The sequence below is a fragment of the Etheostoma cragini genome, chromosome 17 (genome assembly GCF_013103735.1).
Source record: "Etheostoma cragini isolate CJK2018 chromosome 17, CSU_Ecrag_1.0, whole genome shotgun sequence".
In the NCBI taxonomy this organism is placed as follows: Eukaryota; Metazoa; Chordata; class Actinopteri; order Perciformes; family Percidae; genus Etheostoma; species Etheostoma cragini.
In genome coordinates this window covers 9443990-9468185 of record NC_048423.1, presented here as the reverse complement: position 1 = coordinate 9468185, position 24196 = coordinate 9443990, and the positions used below count along the sequence as shown (strand labels likewise).

Genomic DNA, 24196 nt, shown 5'->3' with positions numbered 1-24196 from the left:
GACATAATTAGATAGAATTAGAGAGAAAAAGTAGTACTAGGAGTCTAAATGTACCATACACACGCCTCGAGCAAAAAACTTGGCTGAGATTAAAATATTTCTCTAAAATCCAGTGAAGGATCTTCACCAGTTCAACAGGCAGGCATGTTGGTTACTTCAAAGGCGATTAAAATCAAACTAAAACTGTACAGTGGCTTTTCAAAAACATATCATCAATTCAAAGACATTAGGGTAAAACCTTTTCTCCAAATGCTGTAACAAGTCAATAAATAGCTTAATCTATTGTAATGGACTGTTTCCATTCATGGGTGCACTTCTGAAAGCCAAATAGGCCTTAAAGACTGCGGAGTCATCAGCGCGTTCCACAGGTAAATACGTTTCGCAATGACTATGCAAGGAAAGGAGAAAATGTAATTAAGTGTAAAAGCTGATGTGCAGTCTTAAAGATGCAGCTCAGTGCACAGAGCACTTTGTCAGGTGGGTCAAATTATTTTTGGGATTGAGGATAACACTGATGCTATTTAAGTACCATTCACAGAGGAGAGACATTTGTTCTTGAGAGGTTTCAGCATGTTGACAACAAGTGAATGAGAGCCAGGAGCAGCGAAGATTGAAACCGTCAAAGCAAGAGTCAAAGAAGTGTTGAGAGACGGGAGAGGAATATGAAGCTAACTCTAAACAGTGACTTAAGATCAATCCTTCATGGAAGCATGTCACCACCAGAGTCAGAGTTGCTCGGCTGAGTGCTGCATTGTTGGTTTTGACAGTGTGAGCTGGATGAGTGAGGTTAAAATGTGTCAGGGTTAATCCTACATGGAGTCCCCTCCTGAGAAGCTGAAGTTGTATTCCCTAAAATTGTCCTGGTAGGACGCAAAGGCCCTGGTGAACTTCCTCTTGCCTTTCTGTGCTCTGTGCCCTTTTCAGAAATAGATTTCTGGGTGCATTGTTGACGCTGATCACCTGAAGAGCTTAAAGCTAAAAGGGCAAATAACCTGGAAGGCATTTATGAAGCAGTGCTCCCTCAACACACAGGCTTCTCTGCCCTGCTGCCAGCCTCACCGCAAAGTCCTACACAAACCACACAGCTACACAAAACTTCAAGCTCTAAAACATCAACATCTGCCATGATACAATATCAGCAGTGCCCAATTTTTTGTTTTCCTATTTATGTACGGAGCATTATGTGTACATCTGTGTTTAGAAAACAGCCACTATAAACCCCTCTGCACCTTCATTTGTAAGGTGAGGTCACGTTTTAAATTCAGTGTCTTACTGAGCTTCCATTCATTGTTTAAGGTCACACGGATGCTTTTGAATCCATTCAATCTTGAGACACATGATTGAATCTGTGAAAAAAACACCGTCGCTCCTTCAATTGAAAAACTGTGGGTGATGCCATGAGAAGCAGCTATCATAGCCGGCACGTAAATCTTCAACCTTGGCCTACATTTACATACCGTCATTTTGAGACCATCAGCTGAGTGATTAGTTTTAGTTCAATTCTCAAACTAGCATGCATTCAACACTGATGAATTTTCCATTAGTCCTGTGGATCCCCAAACAGCTCTGCTTTTAATCTCTCACAGCAGTGATTCTTGGGGGTGAAAGCACGGAACTAAACTAAAGACCAACATAGTATTGGATCTTAGTTGTCACAATATTTTAGGAAAACAAAGACTACTTTCTTAAGTTATTTAAATAAAGCACAAACACTGGATTTATTTACTAATCTCAGTGACAAATCAGACATCAGAGTATGTTGAATCTTTGCCATGTAAATGCCACTGTACAAACGTCTGATTTTCAGACTGTCTTCCTACTGCATGTAGCAGCATCATTATTATCCCAGACTCCCTCTCATTGGTGGACATTCATTTTCAGCATTTTACTTTAGGGAAATCCTTTTTTATACCATTTAAAAATATGAGAAAGATGAAAGAGACAGTGTGGTAACAAGTTTCCAGAGTCTCAGGATTTTCATTTATTTGAACCAGGGTTTTTTATTTTAATTTTTAATTTAGTAGTTTATTTGTCAGGGACAATGCAGCACACATTATTACATACATAATTATAACAGTCAAGGCCATGACAATATGTGTAGATGTGTTGCAAAAGGTTTCTAGCCAATAGGCTGATTTGCAACCTCAGTCCCTGGGCAAGCCTTCCTAAAAAGATAATCCAGTCATGCAGCGGATACATTGTATACTAATATATTACCACAACAATTTTACAGAGTTATGACCACATTACACAAAACAGCACATCACGTAACAACACAAACCCCAAGCACCCAGACACCCGCACCTGCTCACCTATACCCACCCCAACAGTGAGATGCCTGGGCCGCTACTTGTTTATCTCCCATACCCAGACCCCGCCCCGTGGGGTGAACACTGGCAGGCATGCGCAAACAGCTGCACAGACAATGCATTACAACAACACAACTGACTCAGTGGTAACATGTTTGGTTGTCTTTCTTCCAGTATGTCACCATTGTATTAAATGTTTTCAGTTTGGTTTGTGTTTTTAATTCAGTTGGTTAATCATCCCAAAAATAGGTCCCTATCACTGAAAGACATGACTGTCTGAAAGTGGTTTTGCGCCCCTCTGCCACGCAGTTGCCACCCACTGCTCCCCTAGTGGCCACTCTCCTTGTATTTGTTTTTGTCAATAAAGGACAGAGTACGATTGGAGCTAGATTATTTGCACATTTAAAAGTCATTTTGAGAAAAGAGAACTGTGTTTCTGTACAATCAAACAGTGGTGCCACATTGTTGGTTTCTGATCCTTTATTTGCAGTGCCATTCTTGTTAGATTGTTGTTTTGTTCTGCCCTTGAGTGTCAGAACAAGTCACTCCTGGGAATTAAGTTAAGAAGACTCAGGTGTTGCACCTATTTTTCAATTGTGTACCGCACAACCCATTCTCACTCCGAACTTGTAAAATTCAGACAATTGGGCAGTGGCTGTCAGCTTCAGATACAACGCAAAAAGCACCCTTTAGTGTGTGTATAGAACACACTGGAGAGAGCAGCAGCTACACGGCACGTGAAGATGATGTAGCACTAAAAGTGACAACGGTAGCGAGTTGTATGTGTCAGTATGAAAGCCGAAAAGCCGCATTGAGAGGTTGGTTGGGGTGGTGGATGGGTCAAACAACAAAGGACTTTTACCCAGTAGACCGGGGTTTGTGTCTCGCATCTGAATTTTTTAGAAAACAGGTCTCAATTTGTTAAGTTAAACTCAAAAGTTAAGTCAGAAAATATTATGTCAAACACAGGGTCACCTCAGGGAACTGTTTTATCACCTTTTCTTTTTACCATTTACACGGCAGACTGCCGTCCACAGCAGGCAAGCTGTCAGGTTGTTAAATTTGCTGACGACACAGCGCTCATTGCGTTAATCGAAAATGATGACTATAGTTACTATCAAAATGAGATAAAAGCCTTTGTTGATTACTGTGATATGCATTTCCTGGAACTCAACGTTAGGAAAACTAAAGAATTGGTTATAGATTACAGGAGAAATAAGATCACAGCTGAGGCAGTGGAAATCAAAGGTGTAGAAATAGAAAGAGTGAATACATACAAGTATTTGGGCATTGTTTTAAACGACAGGCTAACATGGTCTGATCATGTTGACTCATTGATGAAAAATTGAAGTCCACGGGTCTACTGTATGAGGAAGTTGCAGTCCTTTAAGGTGAATGTGGATGTGGTGAGAAGGTTTTTTATGTCAGTCACATGTATTGTTTGGAGTTACTGTGTGGTCGCCGTGTCATGTAAACATGCCTTTTAATAAGCCCACCCACAACATTTGCATCAAAAGTAACGCCAATAATCCAGAGCAAGCACATGTAGATGAAGCATTTTTAGATGTGATCCTTAAGGAGACTTTTAGCGTCAATAACAACACCAAAGGCATCTGACCAAGCGTCCATATTTTATGCAGTGGGAGTGAGAATGTGTTGTCCCGCAATAGTTGTTCCTCCCAAACTTACTTTCTTTTTTCAGCAGAGTCTGCACATGGAGGAGACAATGACAATGCTCACACTAGGTTTTAGAGAGTATTTCTTAGTAAAGTTGTTAAATGCCAGTCTGGAATGTGATAATCCCTATAATGCTTACTGAGTTAATGATGCTTTAAAATAGGCCTGCATTTTACGCTAGCACAACTCTGCATTTTTCTGCATATTGTTAACTTAACAAACAGAAACAAAATGGAATTTATTTATTTTCCGGGTTGAATTTCAGACCACTGAAAATATGCCTCATTGACCCTCTTTTTGTTACTTTAATCCCAGGAGATTTCTAGCCTTCTCAACCCTGATCTGGACCCTCCGACTTGAGCCTCTGATAGGAAACAACGTCTTCTAACCAGACCCTTGTAAAAACATCTGCCTTCCTCTCTTTTGTGAGGATGATATATTTGCCTTCATCCACTAGTGAAGTTTAGCGCTGAGCATGTTCAGCCTTCCTTAAAAGGAGAAAATATGCTCTTTTAGGAGGAAAAAAGAAGAGGGGTGGCAGAAAAGTGGGAGGGTCTAACAGAAAAAGGAGGCAGACAGAGGGAGAGGGATGGATAGCGTATGTGCAAGGAACGTTGTGTGGGTCTCATAAAGATAAAGTGAGTGAGAATGAAAGAAAAATCTAAACATGTAGCCAAATCCAACAGGCATTATCGCTACACTTCAATAACCAAAACACAATAGAAATGTAACTGAGCTGTCTTTGACCCATGATGGCACTTGCGTTTATTAAGAAAAAGCCCCAACAAAAACTCTATTCCCAATCAAGCAATAACAAAAGTTAGAAGAGTCTCACAAAAACAAAATGATTTGGATATAAATGAATTTCTCTTGAACTTTTGCAAGTTGCTCAAGCAGAGATGTACCAACAAACTGAATAAACCATAATGATAACGCTGAACCGATGATAGAACAGTGCTTAAGCACACCCAAGTCATTTGCATTCAACAGTCTGCTGGTTTCCAATCATTATCTTTTTCCATGTATACTTATTAGAAGTCATAACATGAACAAAATGTAATTCTGTGTGAAAAGGAACGACAGACACTCGGCAGAACATTTAAGCTATAGTTGACTCTTTGATGGAAGTTCAGGACAAAGTGCAGGACAAAGTCGATGTTTTGGAGTTTTTTTTTGCAAAAGCCTCTTCCCTTCAAGGTCTCCCTAAAAGACTCTTTGGGAAATCTTTAAATGGAACAATACCTTTACAGTAAAAGCTTACTATGATTATGAAATGATGATCAGAGTATTCCCTTCTCCTCGTCTGCCATTCCAATTCAGTGTCCAGTGTCTCACGCTTGTTTTTGACAAGGAGACAAAGATCACTAAAGAATACCACACAAGGAAACAAGGCGTTTAGGTAACGCACAGAGCTGACCACGAATGACCTTACCTTGCTCAGATAAATAATCCCCTTTATTTTTAATTTTCTTTAATGAAATACCTCAAGCCTTGTGTGTTTGCGTGTCGAGAAAAAAACGGCACATCTTATCTCTATGCAATGTCTGAAAACACCAACTTGAGTATGGAAACAATGGAAATAATAAACTGATTTTATAGAAGATCAATCATTTGAACAGTTATTCTGCTCATTATAAGTGATATGCCATATCCCGAGATGCATTCTAAATCTGGATTTAGTTTTGAAAATGTACTGATTTTGTTCAATATGTCTATTTTTTAATGTGTTTTCAGAATGAAGATATCCGCCCTGTCCTGTGGTAAGTGTTTGATTTATAATAATACAGCCTAGGTTTAAAGCTGGAGACAGAGTTTCCGTTTGACAACCAGACCTCGTGTTGCAGACCAAGCTGAGCAGAAGAGAGAGGTTTAGTGAGAGAGAGAGAGTGAGAGAGAGAGAGAGAGAGAGAGAGACACTCTAAACACATCACAAATCAAAGGGTAAACACGCACAGAGAGCCTGTTAGGCCTGCCTGTCGCAGAATCACAGCTTGTATAAAAATGGGCACTGGTACATTGCACAGAGCCAACATCACATCTCTAAACCAATAAATCCCATCACAGTAAGACAGTTCATTTCTCTCTAATGTTGAGCTGTGATCAGGCGAATTGATATTCAGCCCTGTATCATTGAGTTGATGAAAATCCTATTGATAACTATTGGTAACTGGACAGCCACCGTCTCCGTCTGTGTGTGTGTGTGTGTGAGAGAGAGAGAGTGTGTGAGAGAGAGAGAGAGAAAGAGAGAGCTCACCATATCATCCATGTGTGCTACAGGTGCCGTACCTGCTGCGCCATACTTAACATTAGTGAATCAGAAAGGTGAAATAACACTGGAGCTGATTTAAAATCGTATTGTAATTTTCGTTATTAAAGGTGAATATTATGCGTTCATAATTTGGACACCTACTGTGGGCTTTTAGGGTAGAACGGTAGGGTGACATGGCTAAGATCCTGGATGTCGAAGGCAGTGGGTTCGGCTGAGATCGCCTGCCTCTTCGTCCGCTGCTGCTCATGCAGCTCACTCTGCTTGTGGACCTGCTGGGTTGCCGGTTTGATAACGGAGCGGTATTTGTCCAGCTCGGTCTGTAGTCTCTGTATAAGCTCGTCTTTCTGGTCGAGCTCTAGTTCCAGTTCGTCGATGAGCGCGTCCCTCTGGCGCAGCTCCTCAATCTTCTCCTGGAGCGCGTACTGGAGGTCGCGCAAGGTGCCCATTTCAGTTGGCGACGAGAGACTTCCCCTGTAAGTTTATCAAAAGGTTTGCGGTCTAGTCTTTATCACCTCTCCTCTGCCACGCTGCTCGTAAACTTTATCCGTCATGAACAGCTTCAGAGGATGCAGCCCCTGTCTCTCCTGGGAGGGGGGGAATCCTCGCCGTTGTCCGTCAAGAGCGGATGTTAGGAAATTTGAGCGAAGGTATGTTCGGTGGCTGCTGCGATAGCCAAGGTGAGCCAGTAAAGCGACTCAACCGCTATCACGCAAAGTTTGCGCTCTCTCTCTCTCTCTCTCTCTCTCTCTCTCTCTCTAGCTCTCTTTCTCGCTCTCTCTCCCTCGTTGGTGTGACAGCGGAGGACCGTCCTCCCCGGGTGCGTCAGGCTGCGACCTGGAGAGATCCCACGGCGAGGAGGGCGCCTACAGGAACCTGTGACACAGTGCAGTTTGCCACTCAAAAGACAGTCGTCTCACATGAATAATGGACTCAGTGAGAAAGCCACTGATGTGAGAACTATGTCATCATACCTCAGCAGATCGCCCTGAGGCAGCTGAGTTACAAATAGATGAGCACCGGAGCCTTAATGGAAGTTGAAGGTGATGGAAACTTAATGAACCTCAGTGTAAAAAACAACAACAACAACGCGGATTTTGTTTTAATCTATTGCTTGTATTGTCACTGATATGAATTATGAGTTATTCATTTTTATGACCGGTTCCACAGAGGAGCAAGTTCAAAATGCTGAAGGCAAAAAAAACAATATTGTAATCTTAGAGATTGCCAAACAACGGCAGCAGCGGATATGAAAAACTGAGGCCGGCACCTCTCTACAGCAACTCCACATTCCTCATTTAATCTGTTGACTCTAAGCGCTGCTGGTTACTGTCCACATTACCCCGATGAGTCATCTGAAGCTCGGGAACCGCATTTGGCCTCCTGTACTCCTGGGGGTGGCACTAGCTCAGTCTGTAGGGAGTTATAATATCTGTGTAATAACAACAGAGAGTAAATTCCCCCTTGTGGGATTCATGGAGTAAGCTATACATTATTATCATTACATTGTTAATATACTCGGGACAAATTCAGAGAAGGATAAACTGCGAGAGCCTGTGCTGAGAGGATGGTGAGTCACATGTTGACAGCCAGGACAAAAAGCGAGGTGAAGGATGGGTGAGGTCTGAGGATAGGTGGTTTTGGTGTGTTAGTACAAAGCATCTTCTACCTGACAATAACCGCCAAACAACCCTGAAGACAGCCAGGTGGTCTAACAATAGATCGCAGCTGCCCTCGTGTGGTGGGATAAAGTATCAACTCAGCCAAACAACAACAAGGTGGCATGAGCATGGCTCTGCAGGCAAACATTCCCATCACTTAATGATCCCACTGGATGACTGAAGTACAGTAGGTAATCATTGCAAATGCTGACATGTGTAGTAGTCCTTTGTGCAATAAGTAAAACAAACACACATCAGAAGCTTTGCGAGCAATGCTGAACCCGTTTTCAGACATCACAGAAATAAAAAGTATAAAATGTAAGCTTTCTTTGAGACATTATACAAGATAAAGTAACTGTGAGGAACACCTGTTCAAAAAAAAGAGAAAAATAATAGTTTTATATACACCTTCCCCCCAAAAAGGATTTCTTTGATTGTGCTCCTAAAGTCGAGGCAGTATTTCTCTTCAAGCTAACTAAAAATCATCATCTTTTCTTGTATGTCTGTCAAGGGAAGGAGGGTGCAGGGCACAAAGCCTGAGCAGCAGCAATGTCTCCTTCACATCAGGAAACTGCAGGTGACTGGAGCCTTCAGGCTCTCACCAGTCCAGTGTTGCATACCCACATCCTCCAATCATCAAAAGGCCCTCCCACTGTCCTTCAAAGCACCTCTGCGCTTTAAATTTCACCTCTCTAACCATCCAGCTCAGCCCTTTTCCTATGCAGATCAATAGAAACAGGATCCGTTTCTCCATGCTGCGGTAATCCGATGAGCGGGGCGGTACCCCGGCTGGTGCCACGTCCCAACTCTAATGGGGGTCACACCGTCTCTGACCCCGAGGCAGCCCAGCGGGCACAGCGGTGCAGGTGGAGCCACTCCTCACAGTTGGCACACAGAACATCTCACCCGTGTTTTTTTTCTCTTCTTCTTTTTTTTTTTTTTTTTTACAAATGCAGGTTTAATTAAGTTTTACTGTACAGAGTTCATGGCCTTGTGCAATTAGCCAAGTTGTCCCCTGAAAGACCATTCAAGCACATATTGTGCCTCATCAGCTGAGTATACCCATCATTTGACTATTTCAGAATGAACCCTGGTCCTATTGAAAGGCTGAGAAGTAGGCTATACTTTATTTTCTCAATGATTTCTCAATGAACCTTGTCCATTCATGACCTCCATCCTTCATTCTCAAGTTTTGTTATTTCATTTTTCTTGTCTCAGGAATCTTTCTGTGGACTTCTGTGTTAGTTGGAAGTCACACTGATTATCAGTTAATGCAAACGATGATCTGCTCTGTCTGCAGTTGAAAGGAAGACTGGAAATTGTCTAGTAATCTTAATAAAATTAACCTTATTGTCTATTGCAATAATTGAGTCAGCAGGTTGGTGTCTGCTTGTGTGTGTGATATCAATATAGCAAATAATTTATCCTGATTGGATAATAGAAATGTATAACAGAAATGAAGACAAAAAATAAAGTAAAAGATGAAGACGAACAATGTCAAACTTTTTGCTGGAAGTAGCCTAATTACAGCCAAATAAAACGGAATAGACTGAGACAACGTGGAAAGTATGGGCTACTAATTGATTACTATTTAGGTTCAGGTCTCCTTTGAAACCCTCAAAATCAGGACAACCATACCCTGAAGCTAAAACGGGCACCCAAAGGTGATGAAGGAAGCATATGGTAAAACAAAGCGTTTTCTAATGGAGTATTAAATATCCTCAGACATGCACTTCGGGTCCTCAGCGTCCAGCTACTAAAAGCCAATAATGCATCGCACTTCCTCCTGTCTGTGTCCTGTGGGACTGCCATGATGGATCTGATCAATTAGGAGCTCTTTCTGAAGCTCGCATTGGAGCTGCGTCATCGGCCCCCAAGAATGAAAGTGCTCGTCCATTCATGGCAAACGTCTCCACCTCCCATTTAGAAAAAAAGAAAAGGTAGAACAGACAGAAAGAAAAGCTTCGTGTAGATAGAACACTGAAGTGTCCACAGGAAGTGTGTGTGTGTGTGTGTGTGTGTGTGTGTGTGTGTGTGTAGAGTTGCTATCAACACATGCACATTCATGTCTTCATCACATTTATGTTGAGAGAGAGTTGTTCTTCCTTCTGAATAACAGATTCACAACCACCCATGGCAAGCATTCTGACTCTGTTAGTGAAGGGAAAACACTCCGAAAGATAAAGATGGCATAGATAGGGGCGTAATGGAGCAATAAAGTACAAATGCCTGCTCAAAGAGTCTTACCAGTCGGACTTGGCATATTTCCGAAACGCCTGCCTTGCCAGGTCCTGGTGCGTCTGGGGCTCCGCGGAGATGCCCTGTGCCCTGCGGGTTCTCGGTCCAATAAGTTGAGCGCTGGGCAAAACAGACTGACATTTGTGTAATTTTCTCTTGAGTTCTTGAATCTCGTCTTCCCTGTCCGCCAAACGCCTCTCCAAGTCCCGTATCCTCTCCTCCTTTAGCAGTAGGATCTTGGCAAAGTCGTCCTCCAGGTCACTCATGTTTAAATCTGCGTTAAACTTTGCCGCGATTCTCCGCGACACGGACAAAAACAATGAACTCCCAGGACTCGCACAGGTTGGGAAAACGGACACAAATCCCCCTCTGAATACGCGCAGTGTGATGATGCTCCAAGAATCCTCTGTGCACGCGTTTATGTTGCAGAAGAAAGGTGCAAAGCGGTGTTTAAAGCCGGGGAGTCAACGGCTGATCGAGCAACGCTACGCTACAGTCCGCCAAGCCTTCGGGGAGCTGCTGATGATCCTTCATTGAGAAACCAATTACAGCAGCTCTTTCTCTCCGAGGACACACGCAGACCGTCAAACTGGGTACTAACAGATCCGAGACTACTCCTGTAGTTCACCGGCTCACACTGCAAACACATCACAGAGACAGCCCAGTGCTACTACTGTCAAATACTTGTTTACCATCTATCTGCACAATCCCGAGCCCCCTTTGAGCTCCCCTTCCTGTCCTATTGCAAAAGAAATCAATTGTCCTGCACTCCCTCGATAGGACAGTGGACTGGATTATGTTTGCAGCGCTCACATTTTATATATATTGTGTAAGCACAATTTAAAGTAACCAGGCAAATGGCCTTTATAGGCCACAGGTTGCACTAAAGTATTAATGTTATTATCTGAACTCAGATGATTTAAATAAGTGTGGCTAATTTGTGTGGCCCCTTTGACAAACAACAAAGTTTATACATTAAAAATAGAAAGTCAGACTTGAACAACTAAATGGATAATTCAGATGTGTCTGTATGCATACAGTAGAGTTAATGTACACAACAGATTAGTAGGCTGTTATCCTCCTGATAAGAGTAATTACTAATTACATACTTTGGCGACAGTGCTCATCACTTTCATCCAGTTCAGTGAGAGATCATCGCTTCGCCTGCTGGAATATTAATCTCCAAACCCAGCCAGTCATTTCTACGTACCATTTTTCATTCTGCTGCCTAAATCTGTTTCAACTCAATGCATTCATTGAGGGGGGGAAAGGGAGCTCATGGGCACTATGGGGATGTTTCATTAAGATTCCGAGTTAAAAATAGAGGGAACAGTTCTACCCTTTGCTGGTGTCATTACATATCTCACCCTTGTCTACTGCTTGCATCTTATTCCCCCACTTTTTCTTGGGTCAGAGATAGATGCTTGTTGCTGGAAAATGTGGCTGTATGGGTCTTTTTGCATTCCATAACTGGTCCTCACCCTCATTTCCCATCATGTGAAACGTGTGATAACCAGCCTAAGTGTGGAGACATATCAGGTGCAGATTGCCACGGTTCTCATCATGGTGCACATATGATCAGCTTCTATCCTGTTTCCCTCTGTGAGGGTTTCTCCCAGTAACGGTGAGCAGCAAAGTGAATGCAATCAGCACTCAAAGACAAAGTGAGGACCCGGGTTGTGCTGTTATCAACGTGGAAAACAGTGATCGATTAATTATGTATGCGGCAGACAATGTGCTCATAACGACAGTGGTAAATTAAGCGTCACCTTCTGTGACCTTCACCATATCCGAGGAAATACGCTGAAAAAGCACTACTGACATCGCCATGGCTATATCTGCCTCACTGGCCCAAAAGGTGTAGCAGTGTTGCCTCCATACTCGACTATTCCCGTGTTTACACAGAGTGAGTAATGCTGCACTACGAGTTTCAGCATGTGTTGTCTTAGCACTACATGGGTCACATCCCTTGGATGTTGTAGGTTAGGTAATGGACTCCAGGTTAACCTCACGGCACCCAGAGGTAGATGCTCTTGACTCTGCGCGCGGGTGTGGATGTTCACAGGCGCCATTGAGTTCACGATTGCGGAGTCTGGCCGCGCTGTCCTGAAGGCTCCATGTGCTTGTCTTTGCAGTGTTTCTAAAGCATCTCTGGGCAGAGAAAAACAGTGCCCTCTCGTTCACCTCTGGGACAGATCAGCTTACGGAAGAGAAGAGGGCAGACATTAGTCACTGTTTTCCTGTAATACACTCACACACACACGCACGCACACGCACAAACACACAGAGATGAAATAGAGAGAGGTATCTTGGGTATACCCAGACATATGCTTGCACATCACTATCACCCACGCACACAATTGCACTCAAAGATTTATGTAACCATTCATAAAGCTACAATCCTTGCATACACACACAAACACACGCACACACGCACACACACACACACACACACACACACACACACACACACGATCATGCCATTATGAAAAACTTAGGAGGGATTAATTTAAGTGCAACAATAGGAGAGGTATGCTGCTGCGTCTCTGTAGAATTGAGTCTTTGATACTACATCTTACTGTGGTCTTTGTGTCTGGCCTTCTGTCCCAATGAGACACCACCAGCTGGCCGCCTGCCTGGGCCTGCCATCTCAGGAGAGGTGATATGAACCCTGGGAGACAGTAAAAGACGGAGAGAGATGCCCTGAGACGAGGACGGGAGAGACGCTGTGGCCCTGGGCAATGTATTTTGAAGCCTCACCAGTCCCGTAAAATACTGTAGCCAATCTTGCACTTTAGTAACATTATCATACACCAACTTCACATCACATCAACGTAGTCTCACATTGGGATATCATATCCAGAGCTGCAGATTGCTCACACTGAATAGAACCACAACTCAGGAAATTGACTTAGCAAACCCAATGATGATACTTCCTTCCTGCCTTCATTTAGTAGTTTTATCAAAATCAGATAAGGCAGCGATAAAGAAGATAAGGTGTTTTTCAGTTCATTTGGAATGCAACTATTACATATTTTCACTATTAATTAATGAATCTATCAATGAATTTCGGAAGATTCAAAAGAATACCAAAGGCAACTGGACTTGCAATCGATTATTTAAGAGGAGACTAATCATCTTTAAAGTGGTTATATTAGATATTTTAGCATTTATGTCGTTTTGGTTTTACTGTCTGAAACTTTACTGTTTTGGTTCACTCATTGCTGTCAGCGCTATCGCAACATTAGCAACTTAGAGAATGATGTAAATAGAGTGAATATTGGACTTACATTAATCAGATGGACAAAAACACAACTACAAGTGAATGCTGATGTTGCTCCGTATCTTTTGGAAGTGTAATTTGGGGCAGTGGTGACCTAAAGGATACAAAAGTGAGCTTGTGATCGGTAGGTTGTCGATTCAATCCCCAGACTGACAGGATCAAATCTGGTTGGGCAAAGAGAAAGAGCAGCGGTTGTCCCTCTCTCGTTACTACCGCTGAGGTGCCCTTGAGCAAGGCCCCAACCGCTCAGTGGCCAGCAGATCAGACCAGCTCTCAGATATGAATGTGACAGGTTGTCATCGCAAAAGAGATTTTGTTCTCAATCGACTTGCATGGATAAATAAAAGGTTAAAAAAAAAGAGGCCAAAAAAATGAAGGTGAACAATTTAAGAGCATGATCCCTAAAATAAAGACAAATGGCCATCACTATTTTTCAAGTCAATATCTTCAAATTTCTTGTTTTTTTCCAGCCAACAGTATAAAACCCAAAGATATTCCCTAAATTAAAGAAATATTCACATTTGAGAAGAAAATTGTTGGGTAGCTTTCTGTTAGTCGGCGAATCAATTCATGTAATTGTTTCATCACTAGACGTTGCTTGAAAAGTAAAGTCTAATGAGTAAAAGATCCTGTACTATGATCCATTGATGACATGTGAGAATCAGCTGTAGTTGTAGTGTTGCAGAGAGAGAAAATGTCTTTTCTGTGAGGGGAACACGAGGTCAGGGGTCACTGGTTGGAATGCTGCATTCCACTCATCTTCCAGGTGTGCTGGGTGACTAACGTTGGTAATGACCTCATCATGTGCGCAGAGGCCCTGAGGGCTCACACAAGCAATCCCCAATTTGGCAATCCAAAAAGCAAAAAACCCAAAGTAATAAATCACAGGGCACTATGGAAACACATTCACCAATTTGACAACATGTGCAGCATAAAGAAACACACTCCAAACTTAAGTTCATTGAAGAACGATTTAAGATTAGTTAAGTCTAGTTGCATGACTTCGATCTTATTGCAGAATGTATGCTTACTGGGACTATATGTTAGAATCCTTCGATATTCAGATATTCAGCACAAGCACTGTTGTTGGAGATGTCCTCTTGGGAGGGGATGGATTGGGGGATGACCGCCTGGTGCCTCCAATACAACACATCATCAGTTGTTCACCCCGGCCTCATTGGGTGTTTAGGCTTTTTATCACAACATCGTAGGCTGATCCGGGCTGCCTACAGTGGGCACAATTCTGGAGGCAATTGGTTAGTGGACCGTTTCTCCCCTTCCCGGACAAAGGATGTTGGTTACCTGGGCTTCTAGGGGCACGGCATCAACAGTTACCCTCTTACTCTCCAGTGTAGCAGCTAGGCACTTCAGCAATTGGTTGTGGCACCAAGTGTATTTGCCTTGCGTAAGGGTGTTCTTGCAACAGGGTTGCTAGGACAAAGCACCGGAGACAGGGTGGATCCTCTCCAAACCAGAGATGTAGGTTGGTCGGAGAGGGAAGGAAGTCGTGTGTAGTATATGTGGTGTCTGATAGTAAATCTCAGCATATTGGACTCCATGTTCCACAGCTCGCGCTAAGTGATCTTCCTCCTCTCCACACCGTCGCACCTCATCCAGCGGCCTTGCTCGGTTTGGGACACAGCTCTGGCACACCTGTTCACTTCCTTCTGGTGGCGCAATCCTCAACCACCAGGCGCCAGCGTTCAGCTGGAGTAGCCTTCGGCCATGTGGGTGTTGTTGCTCCCAGCTCTAGGCCCCCCTTGCCATGTTGGACTTGGCACACATTGTCTCGCTGTCTCAGAGCAAACTTTGCCTGTGCCACTACTGCACCTGAAATGTGGTATCTATCTGTCTGTCTATTTGCTAAACATTTACACACAATGTATGTGTTGTCAAATTGAAGATATTCTTTATTTAGTTTAGGAACTTTTTGGAAAAAAATGTCAATTGCAAATAACAGTTAAGGGTAAAAATGTTATTTTCTTGCACACAATAGATATTTCATTTATACGCCCTTTTGTTTTGGTGATGTAAAATAAAGTGGCATCAGTAAATGAAAAAAGGACACACTTTGAATTTTTTACACTCTGCTGATGTTTTGGTGATATTGTAAATGGCTCTGAAAGGGCTTGCTTTATGGATAAAAAAGAAAAGAAATCAGACACATGGTAAAAGGAGAAGACATACAAACAGCCAGATCATCATCAGCTCCCTCTGCCTGGTTTCACATAAAATCCACTCCAGATCGCTTTTATGTCAGCTCATCTTTCTGGAGAAAATGGAGGTTGTGCCACTCTCCACTTGTTCAAAACACGATTATTTTTTGCTCCTCTGACAACTCTTGGTTGTAACAGAGGTGTCTATTTTCACGCCTGTCCCAAACTGTCTGACACTTTACCATTAAGGAACAGCGATGAAAAGAGGGGCTGTGTGGGGGACTGTGGTGGTATCATTACAGAAATGTTGTCATTTTACATCTGGATTGGAATCCGCACTCATCACACTATTGTTCCTCGAATAATGGACAAAGCCCTGGATGTACTGAATGTAAAGACACGTTACATAAGCGGTGGAGAATCCCTTTCATCCCTCAGGCTGCAAGACTACAAACACACACGGATGCTGTTTCCCTCTCTCCACCTCTGCCTCTCTTTCTGTGTTTGTGTTGGCGAAAGCACGTGTTTGAAAAGGTCGTTACCTGAGACACATTTGCGATGAATGAGCTGCTTTGATGGTTTCCTGGAGCTCAAAACTTACATTTCGAGCTCTGTCTCCAAAGAAGCTTCTTTTTTCTTTTCTTTTTTTTTAGGGTTACAAGCTCTAAACACACCTGAGGGATGAGTCACATCACAGGAGAGCTGGGATCTAGCATGCCATTGTCAGGCTTTTACCAAGGAATGCGTTTAATGGAAGCTAGCCTGAGAGAGCACGTTCCTCCCCTGGTGTAAACCCTACCATATGGAGGATATATGCTCAACACAAGAAGGTTAGGAGATAAATCTTGCACGTATTTTCTTTTTCCACAGTGCCTACGACAAGTTTTTACTTGTAAAAGTTTAATGTTTTCTAAGTCCTATAAAGATCTTCTCAACCAGATGGTAGAGCATATATTGACCTGTGAATTATGTAAATGAATACCTCCTAACAAGTTTGATGACTTAATAAATATTCACAAACATGCTTTACAGAAAGAAATGCCCTTTAATGGCAAAGGTGCTGTTGCTAATGATTATAAAATGAATAGAACTGAATAATTTTCTGGTTTTAAACTGTTAGTCACTATCATGGATTTAATGTCATTTCATATTTGTTGAAGTTATTAAATCAGTATGTTTTTAGACAATACAGTCACTAATCATTCAGTCACTAATGATTTAAAAGATCCAACTTACAGTACAAATTCACTGAGGTCACTACTTCTGTCCAAAATGTGTGTCTAGATGAAGTGTAAAGGAAAACTAGTCAGCTCCAGCGTCTACGTTCACCGTAATTTTTGTCTGCATGTGTGGTCAGTTGGAAAAAAGGATGTTTGTTGTTAGGGCCCAAAAGATCAGTGAAATGCAAGAAAATGTTTTTCTCCAGGTCAGAAGTTGCTCCTCTTGTCTCTTAAAGTCAAATCCTTGTAAAGCCTTTACAAGTCACCTATATGCCCGTTAGTCAGCTTCAGGCGACTGCCTGTTGTGAAAAAGGAAAGATGTTTGATGTAACTTAGAAGGTTCATTTAGTAGAAATGAAGAAGAGATTTGCTACAAGAAGCGGGGTAAAGACAAATAGTCCGCCAAAACGCAGGGTTATTGTTGACCTCATTCATTTTCCTACTTACCAACATTTATAGTAGACAGTAAACCTCATCAGCATAAAAGCTTTAAAATGAAGAACATGCACAGGGCTTCTCAGACCATACAATTAGAAGTAAAATAATAAAAATATACAAAAAAACATATAGACAGCAGGAATGTGAAAGAATATTGCGCAGACACCATAAATACTACATTATGAATAAAAAAGATCTTAAAACAAGCATCTAATGCAGGCTTGTTCAACAATTTGCCTCTGAGGAGGTTTCTTTTACAGTTTGCGTCAGAGTTTGGGGCAGAGCTTAGACTTTACTAAATACACTACTTAACAATAATACAACTGTATCCATATTTAGACATGAACGTGAAAAATGACGATTTAAAAATAGCCTTGAAACGTGGATTTAAAAAAAATTTTAAACTATAATTCAATCTCACTTGAACAGTTACGGGTTATATTTTCCTCCATCAGACTGTGTTCATTATGAATGAATATATTAATAAATGAATAAAAGGAGGCTTCCTGAGATTCTTGTGACCAATGGCAGCACTTGAAAGCGAGCGTCATACCTCTTCGGTGAGATCAAAGGTTCTGTTTGCTCCTATAGCTCCATAAAGCTTTCTGAGCAGACATAGTGTATTCCCAGAATATGTATTAATCCAGCCCTGACCTAACCTGATTTTAAAAGCAGGCATCATCTCCTCTTATTAGAAGAGGATTGCATCATTAACCGTTAGTAACTCCCTGCATTACGGTGCGATCAGCATGTGGATAAGCTCAGGTAGCAGTGGTGGAGGAAGTATTCCTATCCTCACATAAAAGTTACAATACCAAATTGTGAGAAAAACAAAATTACTAGTAAAAGTCCTGCATTATTGATGTAACTTAATATTATTGCATCAAAATTTCATTTTTAATGAATCTACTGCTTTCCTTAATTCATTGTTTTGTCTGTAGAATGTCAACAAATGCCCGTCACAATTCCCTAGAGCCCCAAGTGATTTTGTCCAACTAAAAGTCCAAACTACAAAATGTTTCAGGAAAAGCAGCAAATCCTTATTTGAGAACTGGAACCATAACATATTGGGCATTTTGCATGAAAGAAATTAGCAAGAAATATTCACTTGCTTATTTTCTGTTGAACCACAAACTGTTTGAGCTCTAATTTTAAATACAGTCAGGTTGTTTAATGTATAATAATGCAACAGATTAGAAATTGATCATATGTTTTGTGTGTAAAATCGTAATCTGGAAAGTTACTTTTGCCAAAGCCTGAATAAAAAACTAATGCAGTGGAGTAAAAAGTGCAATGAAATGGAATCAGTCAAGTTAAGTGACAGCACATACTATTTGCACTTAAGTACAACACTTTAGTAAATGTATTGAGTTACATTCTACCACTGTGTAGATAGAAGACAGTAGCAGCTGTGAGTCATATAATTTTAAAATCACAGCTATTGGATCCCTGAATTCCTCGGCACATGCCTGTCTCTGCAGGGTTCCCAGCAAAGTAAACTAGCTTTGCACAACCTATGGAAGTCACAGCAGAGGAAGGTCCAAGCATTTGGAGCAAGCTCTGACAACAGTGCCACAGCACGCTTTCCCTTCAAAAAGCTCATAAAAGTCTGCCTAGCTAAAGATAGACTGGCAGTTAGGAGGGACTGCAATAAATCAGTAGGAGACCCCCAGGGCCCTAATGGGAAAGGGTCTGAGGATCATTATGATGATCCTCAGCATGTTACTGAACTAAACTCCTCTCAATGTGTGACCTACATACCTAGCAGTAAAGTATGCTCCGATGCCTACTAAAGGGCTTTAATGTTCCAAACAATGACTTGAACATTTATCATACCATTTCATATACTAATAGTAGCTCGAGGAGAACTCTCTCCTGCCTGCATGGTTGATCCTTACACCTAAGGGCCTCCACATTCCTGGCTCAGCTGGACATTCACCAGGCCACCACCTGCAGCATGTCAACAGACTGCACGGAGTTAACAATCGCCACTCCTCACTGTGAAACATTTTACCGTCACCCTGACTGGTAAGTGCTGTAAAAATAGTGTCTAAAAGCACTTACAGGACCTGTTAATGAACACTGTCCAGTAATAACAAAATCTGAGGCAAAGAGGAGAAATCATAATTGAAAAAGTAATTTTAAAATATACACTCAAACACAAAGCAAAGAACTGAGATCCTACTGTATACACAATATAGAGATTACGGTTAAAAACGACAGTTGGTGCAGCTCAAACCAAAAGGCTCCCATCTTTGACTGACATTTTCCCACCCTTGCTGAGTGCTAACACTGGGTAAAAGCAAAGACAAGCCATCTTGTCTCAGCTGTCACTTCAGAGCCCATGGTGGGGGGGGGAGACATATTCTTAATCACATCCACAAAGCCGAGATCCCCCCAACCACCAAAATAACACTGGAACATCTTTTGTTCTTCTCCATCTCTTTGTCCTGCTCTTATTATTGTCTTGTTCAGATTCATGTGAGTCAGCCATTAAGAGTTTGAGCATTTGAGTTAATGTAATAAAAATAAATACATCAATGATTTTCTTTTGGCAGCTAAATGCGCCAATCTGCTTTGATGTCTTATTCAAGAAAGCATCCTTCAGCAAGACAGACCTGGCTCACTGGATTACGTGCAAATGTAATTCCATATTTGAATAACAAAGACAAGAGTGATTGTTATTAAGAGAGATTGAGATCTTATCTGTGGCTCCTCCTGATTTAAGCTTTGTTGTAGTTGCCTAGTAGCCAGCAACGCCCGCTTCATTTTCAATCAACATCACATGGCGCCAGAGCAGCTCACCCAGAATAACTGAACAGGCCTCCAGAGGCAACTGCTCACTAATGTATTATGTACGAGCTGAGTGGCCATCTCTTTGTTGGATATCACGGCAGAGAGTAAGTGTGAGAGATATTACCAGAAACAGTGGGACATTCTTCATAGATGCTTGGATAAATCTCTGCCTATATTACATACCAGCGCACAGTACACGTAGACCTCTAGTAAAAATCGGACCATGTTTTCTAGATGAGCGCAAATCACTGTTCTCCACTGTGAAAAAGAATTTGTGGATGACTCAGCCTGAAGAAACGCTTGAAGATGGCTTCAAGGCTTCTGGCTTAAAGTCAAACAGGGCAACCTGTGCTGCAGTAAATCAGCCATGCAGGCCTCCATTATCCTTGACCTCATACATGATCATCAAGACAAACAGCATTACTCAGTGGATACGTTCATCCAATACAGATTCAGATTTCAGCTGCAGTCTTTTTCTAATTTCCAACATCATTGCCTCCTAAACTACCTCAATATACATATCTTTCTTTTTAATGGACCTCTAGCATTTGACTCACATACCCATTTTTATTTATTATAGCAAAGCAAAAGATATGTTCCAACAGCCCCAAAAAAATATGATTATTTAACAGAGTGGACTTGAGAGGGTCAGGCACATACATTAGCTTGTAATACATACATTAAAGATGAGCCGGTGAATAAATCTGCTTTTAAAGGCTTTAGATCTAAGTTTTTTTTTTAATCCCTAATAGAGCAGATACAGGACATCAGAACAGATGAATATCTTATATGAATATCAAAGGTTACAGATTCAAAGTAGGACATTTAAAATAACAGTTGTCTTGAAGATTGTTTGATGGGTTGAGACCTCTTCAGAATTGTGCTTTGGCGCTCTGAGGAACTTTAAAAGGGTATCCTTTGTGCTCCAGTAGTTTGCACGGGGACACTCATGCTCTCTGGCTTTAAGAGCTTCATCACTCTCTATATGTGGTCATTATTTTATCCCTGGTCGTGTTGTAACTTTCTGAATTAACATGACAGTCACATAGAGTGTTACATAAAACGGTTACACTTTACTTGAAGGTATCTACATAAGAGTGACATAAACACTGTCATCAACATGTTATAAACATCATGAGTGAGTCAAACATTTATGAAACACCGCATCTGTTAGGATGTGTCATTCGGTTTTGTCATGACAAGTTATGGTTAGGGTTAGGTTAGGGTAGAGAAACACCACCCATGATGGGTACTGCAAGGGGCAATGGTGTGATAAAAACACTTCCTTAAAAAACCTCCTTAAAATGTCCCATCACATGGTGCTCTGTGGATGCTTTTATGTAGACATTGGAGGTCCCCTAATACTGTATTTGAAGTCTCTTTTATGTTGACCTTAGTGGTCCCTTAGTGCCATATCTGAAGTCTCTTTCCCAAAATTCCGCCTTGGTGCAGAATTACAGCCACTAGAGCCAGTCCCACAATGAGCTTTCCTTAGTATGTGCCATTTCTGAGTCTGTAGCTTTTGAAGAGAGAGGGCAAAGCAGAGAAAGGGCAGGTAACCTTGCCTCTTATTACCTCACGAGGGGCAAGATACCAGATTGGCCCATCTGAGCTTTCATTTTCTCAAAGGCAGAGCAGGATACCTAAGACTTGGTTTTCACCTATTGCCATTTCTAGCCACTGGGGGATCATAGGCTGGCAGGAGAAGTGTTTAAAAAAACATGATAAAGTGAACTTTTCATGCCAAGGGACCTTTAAAAAACAATTTGGTCAGGGTTATGGTTCATGTTTTCATGACTGTCATGTCATTCTTATGTAGATACCATCAATTAAAGTGTTACCTATTAAACTTCACAGTCTGAACTTATCACTGGCCTTTCTCCATTTCCCCATCTGCTGACCAAAGCTTTGTTTTTCTTTTCAAATGCCATACCAAAGCTAAAAGGTCACAATGACATTGTGGATCAAAGGCCGCTCTTGGCTTTTTGAGGCTTTTGGTGTTTGAAAATAATTCACGTGCAGTAGTCAGTCAGACAGCGGGACTAGATACAAAGCACAGGAACACCAGAATTATCATCAGTGATACTCCACAACCCACTGAGAATAATCAAAGGAGAAAATAGGAGGGCGACTCGCTTTCAGTCGACATTGCAGTTGGCTGCCATATTTCGAAATCATTCTCCGTTGATTGATTCCTTGCTGATGGGCCTTTCAACGCCTTTTCAGGTCTGGATACTGTCTCAATGTATACTGGAAAGGAACATTTTCTGATTTGACACATTCTTTTTGTTATCATTGTGGGCTTTTACACAAAGTTGTGAAATGGTCTAATAACCAGCAAGAAGAAGGCCAATCTCAGTCTCACATAATCCCTTGAGAGCCATGTTCTCTACTACGAGGCCATGCTGGAAATGATTATTTCCTGTGTGAGTTTATGTGACAGGACTAGACCCCACAGCAGAACAGGCCCCACACTGCTGCTGTGGTTACTTTGAGCTACGCACAAAGGTGCAGCCTTTATCCCAAACTCATAAGCAAGTCAGCCATTAAACATTTACATTTTGGTGAATTTTTTCGTCATTTCCAAGCGTCGGAAAAAACTCCTCCTGCAGAATTAACCCGTTCAACTTGAAGAAAAAAAAATTGTGCAACGTGCATCGTCTCTCCATAGAAGCCCTGGGTTGAAATATAAATATAGCACTTCTCTGCCCATTCTCTGCTGGCTTCCATGGAAGCCTCACCCCCCTAACCCAGCCATGCTGTCCTCTGTTAAGCGCTGATCAGCTGATCAGCCTCAGCTGTTGGCCTGTCGTCAGCAACACACACCTACAGAGAATCACACACTAGCAGATTATACACATAATACCACACAGCACGTGACAGATGTGAAAAGGGGTCACTCATAGTGATAAACCCAGAGTTGTAGTTTCCCTAGGCTTCACAAAGCTTTTTAGCATCTCTGAGCTGGTTGTTCTGGTAGTTTCCAAACACACAAAGCAGCTGTTATCAGCAAGAACATTCTGATTCACCCACCCAGCACCAAAGTGCCATCTTCCCCCCCAAACATGACATGAAGACAACACAACATATGGAACATTGAAGTGGGCTATGTTCAAATGGGCTACAGAAGCAGAACGCCACACCACGGGCCTCTCCTGTCAGCTCAGAACAGGAAACTGAGGCAAGAAGAAGAAAACTGGACACAAGATTGGAAAACCGTTGCCTCGTCTGATGAGTCTCGAGTTCTATTGCAACATGCAGATGTTTTATTAGCCTTTTTTCTCATCCCACCCCCTTTCCGAGCCATCCATTAATGACAAACCTCCATTTGCACACCAACATTATCTTCCCAGACTAAGTATGGTATTACGGTGAAAGACTGCAGCATTGCTGGGAATAGAATAGAATTTGCTTGTGAACCCATGAATTAGACTGTTGTTTCTCTTGGCTCCACAGCCTTAAGGGAGGGTGGGTTACTCTACAGCAGCAGACAATGTATTGTGATGCAGTCGTGTAACTGTAAAAAAGTTTTAATATTTACATATTGAGTCACAGAAAGTAGAAAATGACTGATAGACAGCCTAGAAAATAGACAGATTGGAAAACAGGCTGCTGCAGTATAGACAACGTCAGAGCAACATGCTTACCCATTATTCATGTTGTATAATAATTTACAGAACAAGATTTGGATAACACCTAACTACCAGTCAAAAGACAGCATTTTACCACCCCAAACTCTCAAATGAAATGCAAAGTGACAGTAAGAACACCGCCTGTTTCTGTCCACAGTACAGACTGGTACACCTGCATATTTAAAATATGTTCAGCCACATTAAGCTGCAAACTATCTTGAGAGCATCACTCTGGCCTATTTAATGAAGTCAGCTGAAACTAGAAGATCTTTAGAGCACAGACTCACTCCCTCTTCCTCATTTGTGTAGAGTAGTAGTGTGTGGGAGTTTGGTTTGGCTGGCCAGCACAATCTGTCCAGGGTGGCAGCAAATTCTCATGCTGGCCAAGGAGCCAGCTCGAGGTAATTATGTGTCCCTGGTGGATGACTCATGCAAGGAATTATGAGGATCTCTTACCATTTTAGTATGCAAATTTTCCTACCTGTGTGATTTCCTATCCCCGCCCTAATGTGTTGCACCT

At 41.9% G+C, this 24196-nt stretch overlaps 1 protein-coding gene across 2 annotated transcripts in view; it reads right to left on the bottom strand.

Moving 5' to 3' along the window:
* LOC117960504 (cGMP-dependent protein kinase 1) overlaps positions 1-10836 on the bottom strand; it is a 76736-nt gene extending 65900 nt beyond the window's left edge. Inside the window, exon 1 of one of the 2 annotated variants that reach the window (XM_034898446.1) lies at positions 10161-10836. In XM_034898446.1, the coding sequence (XP_034754337.1) occupies positions 10161-10417 (257 nt within the window). In that variant the 5' untranslated portion in view covers positions 10418-10836. Of the gene's footprint in view, positions 1-6396; positions 7018-10160 lie in introns of those variants that run through there. The other variant, XM_034898445.1, reaches the window with a different exon arrangement.
* Positions 10837-24196: the final 13360 nt, after the last annotated feature.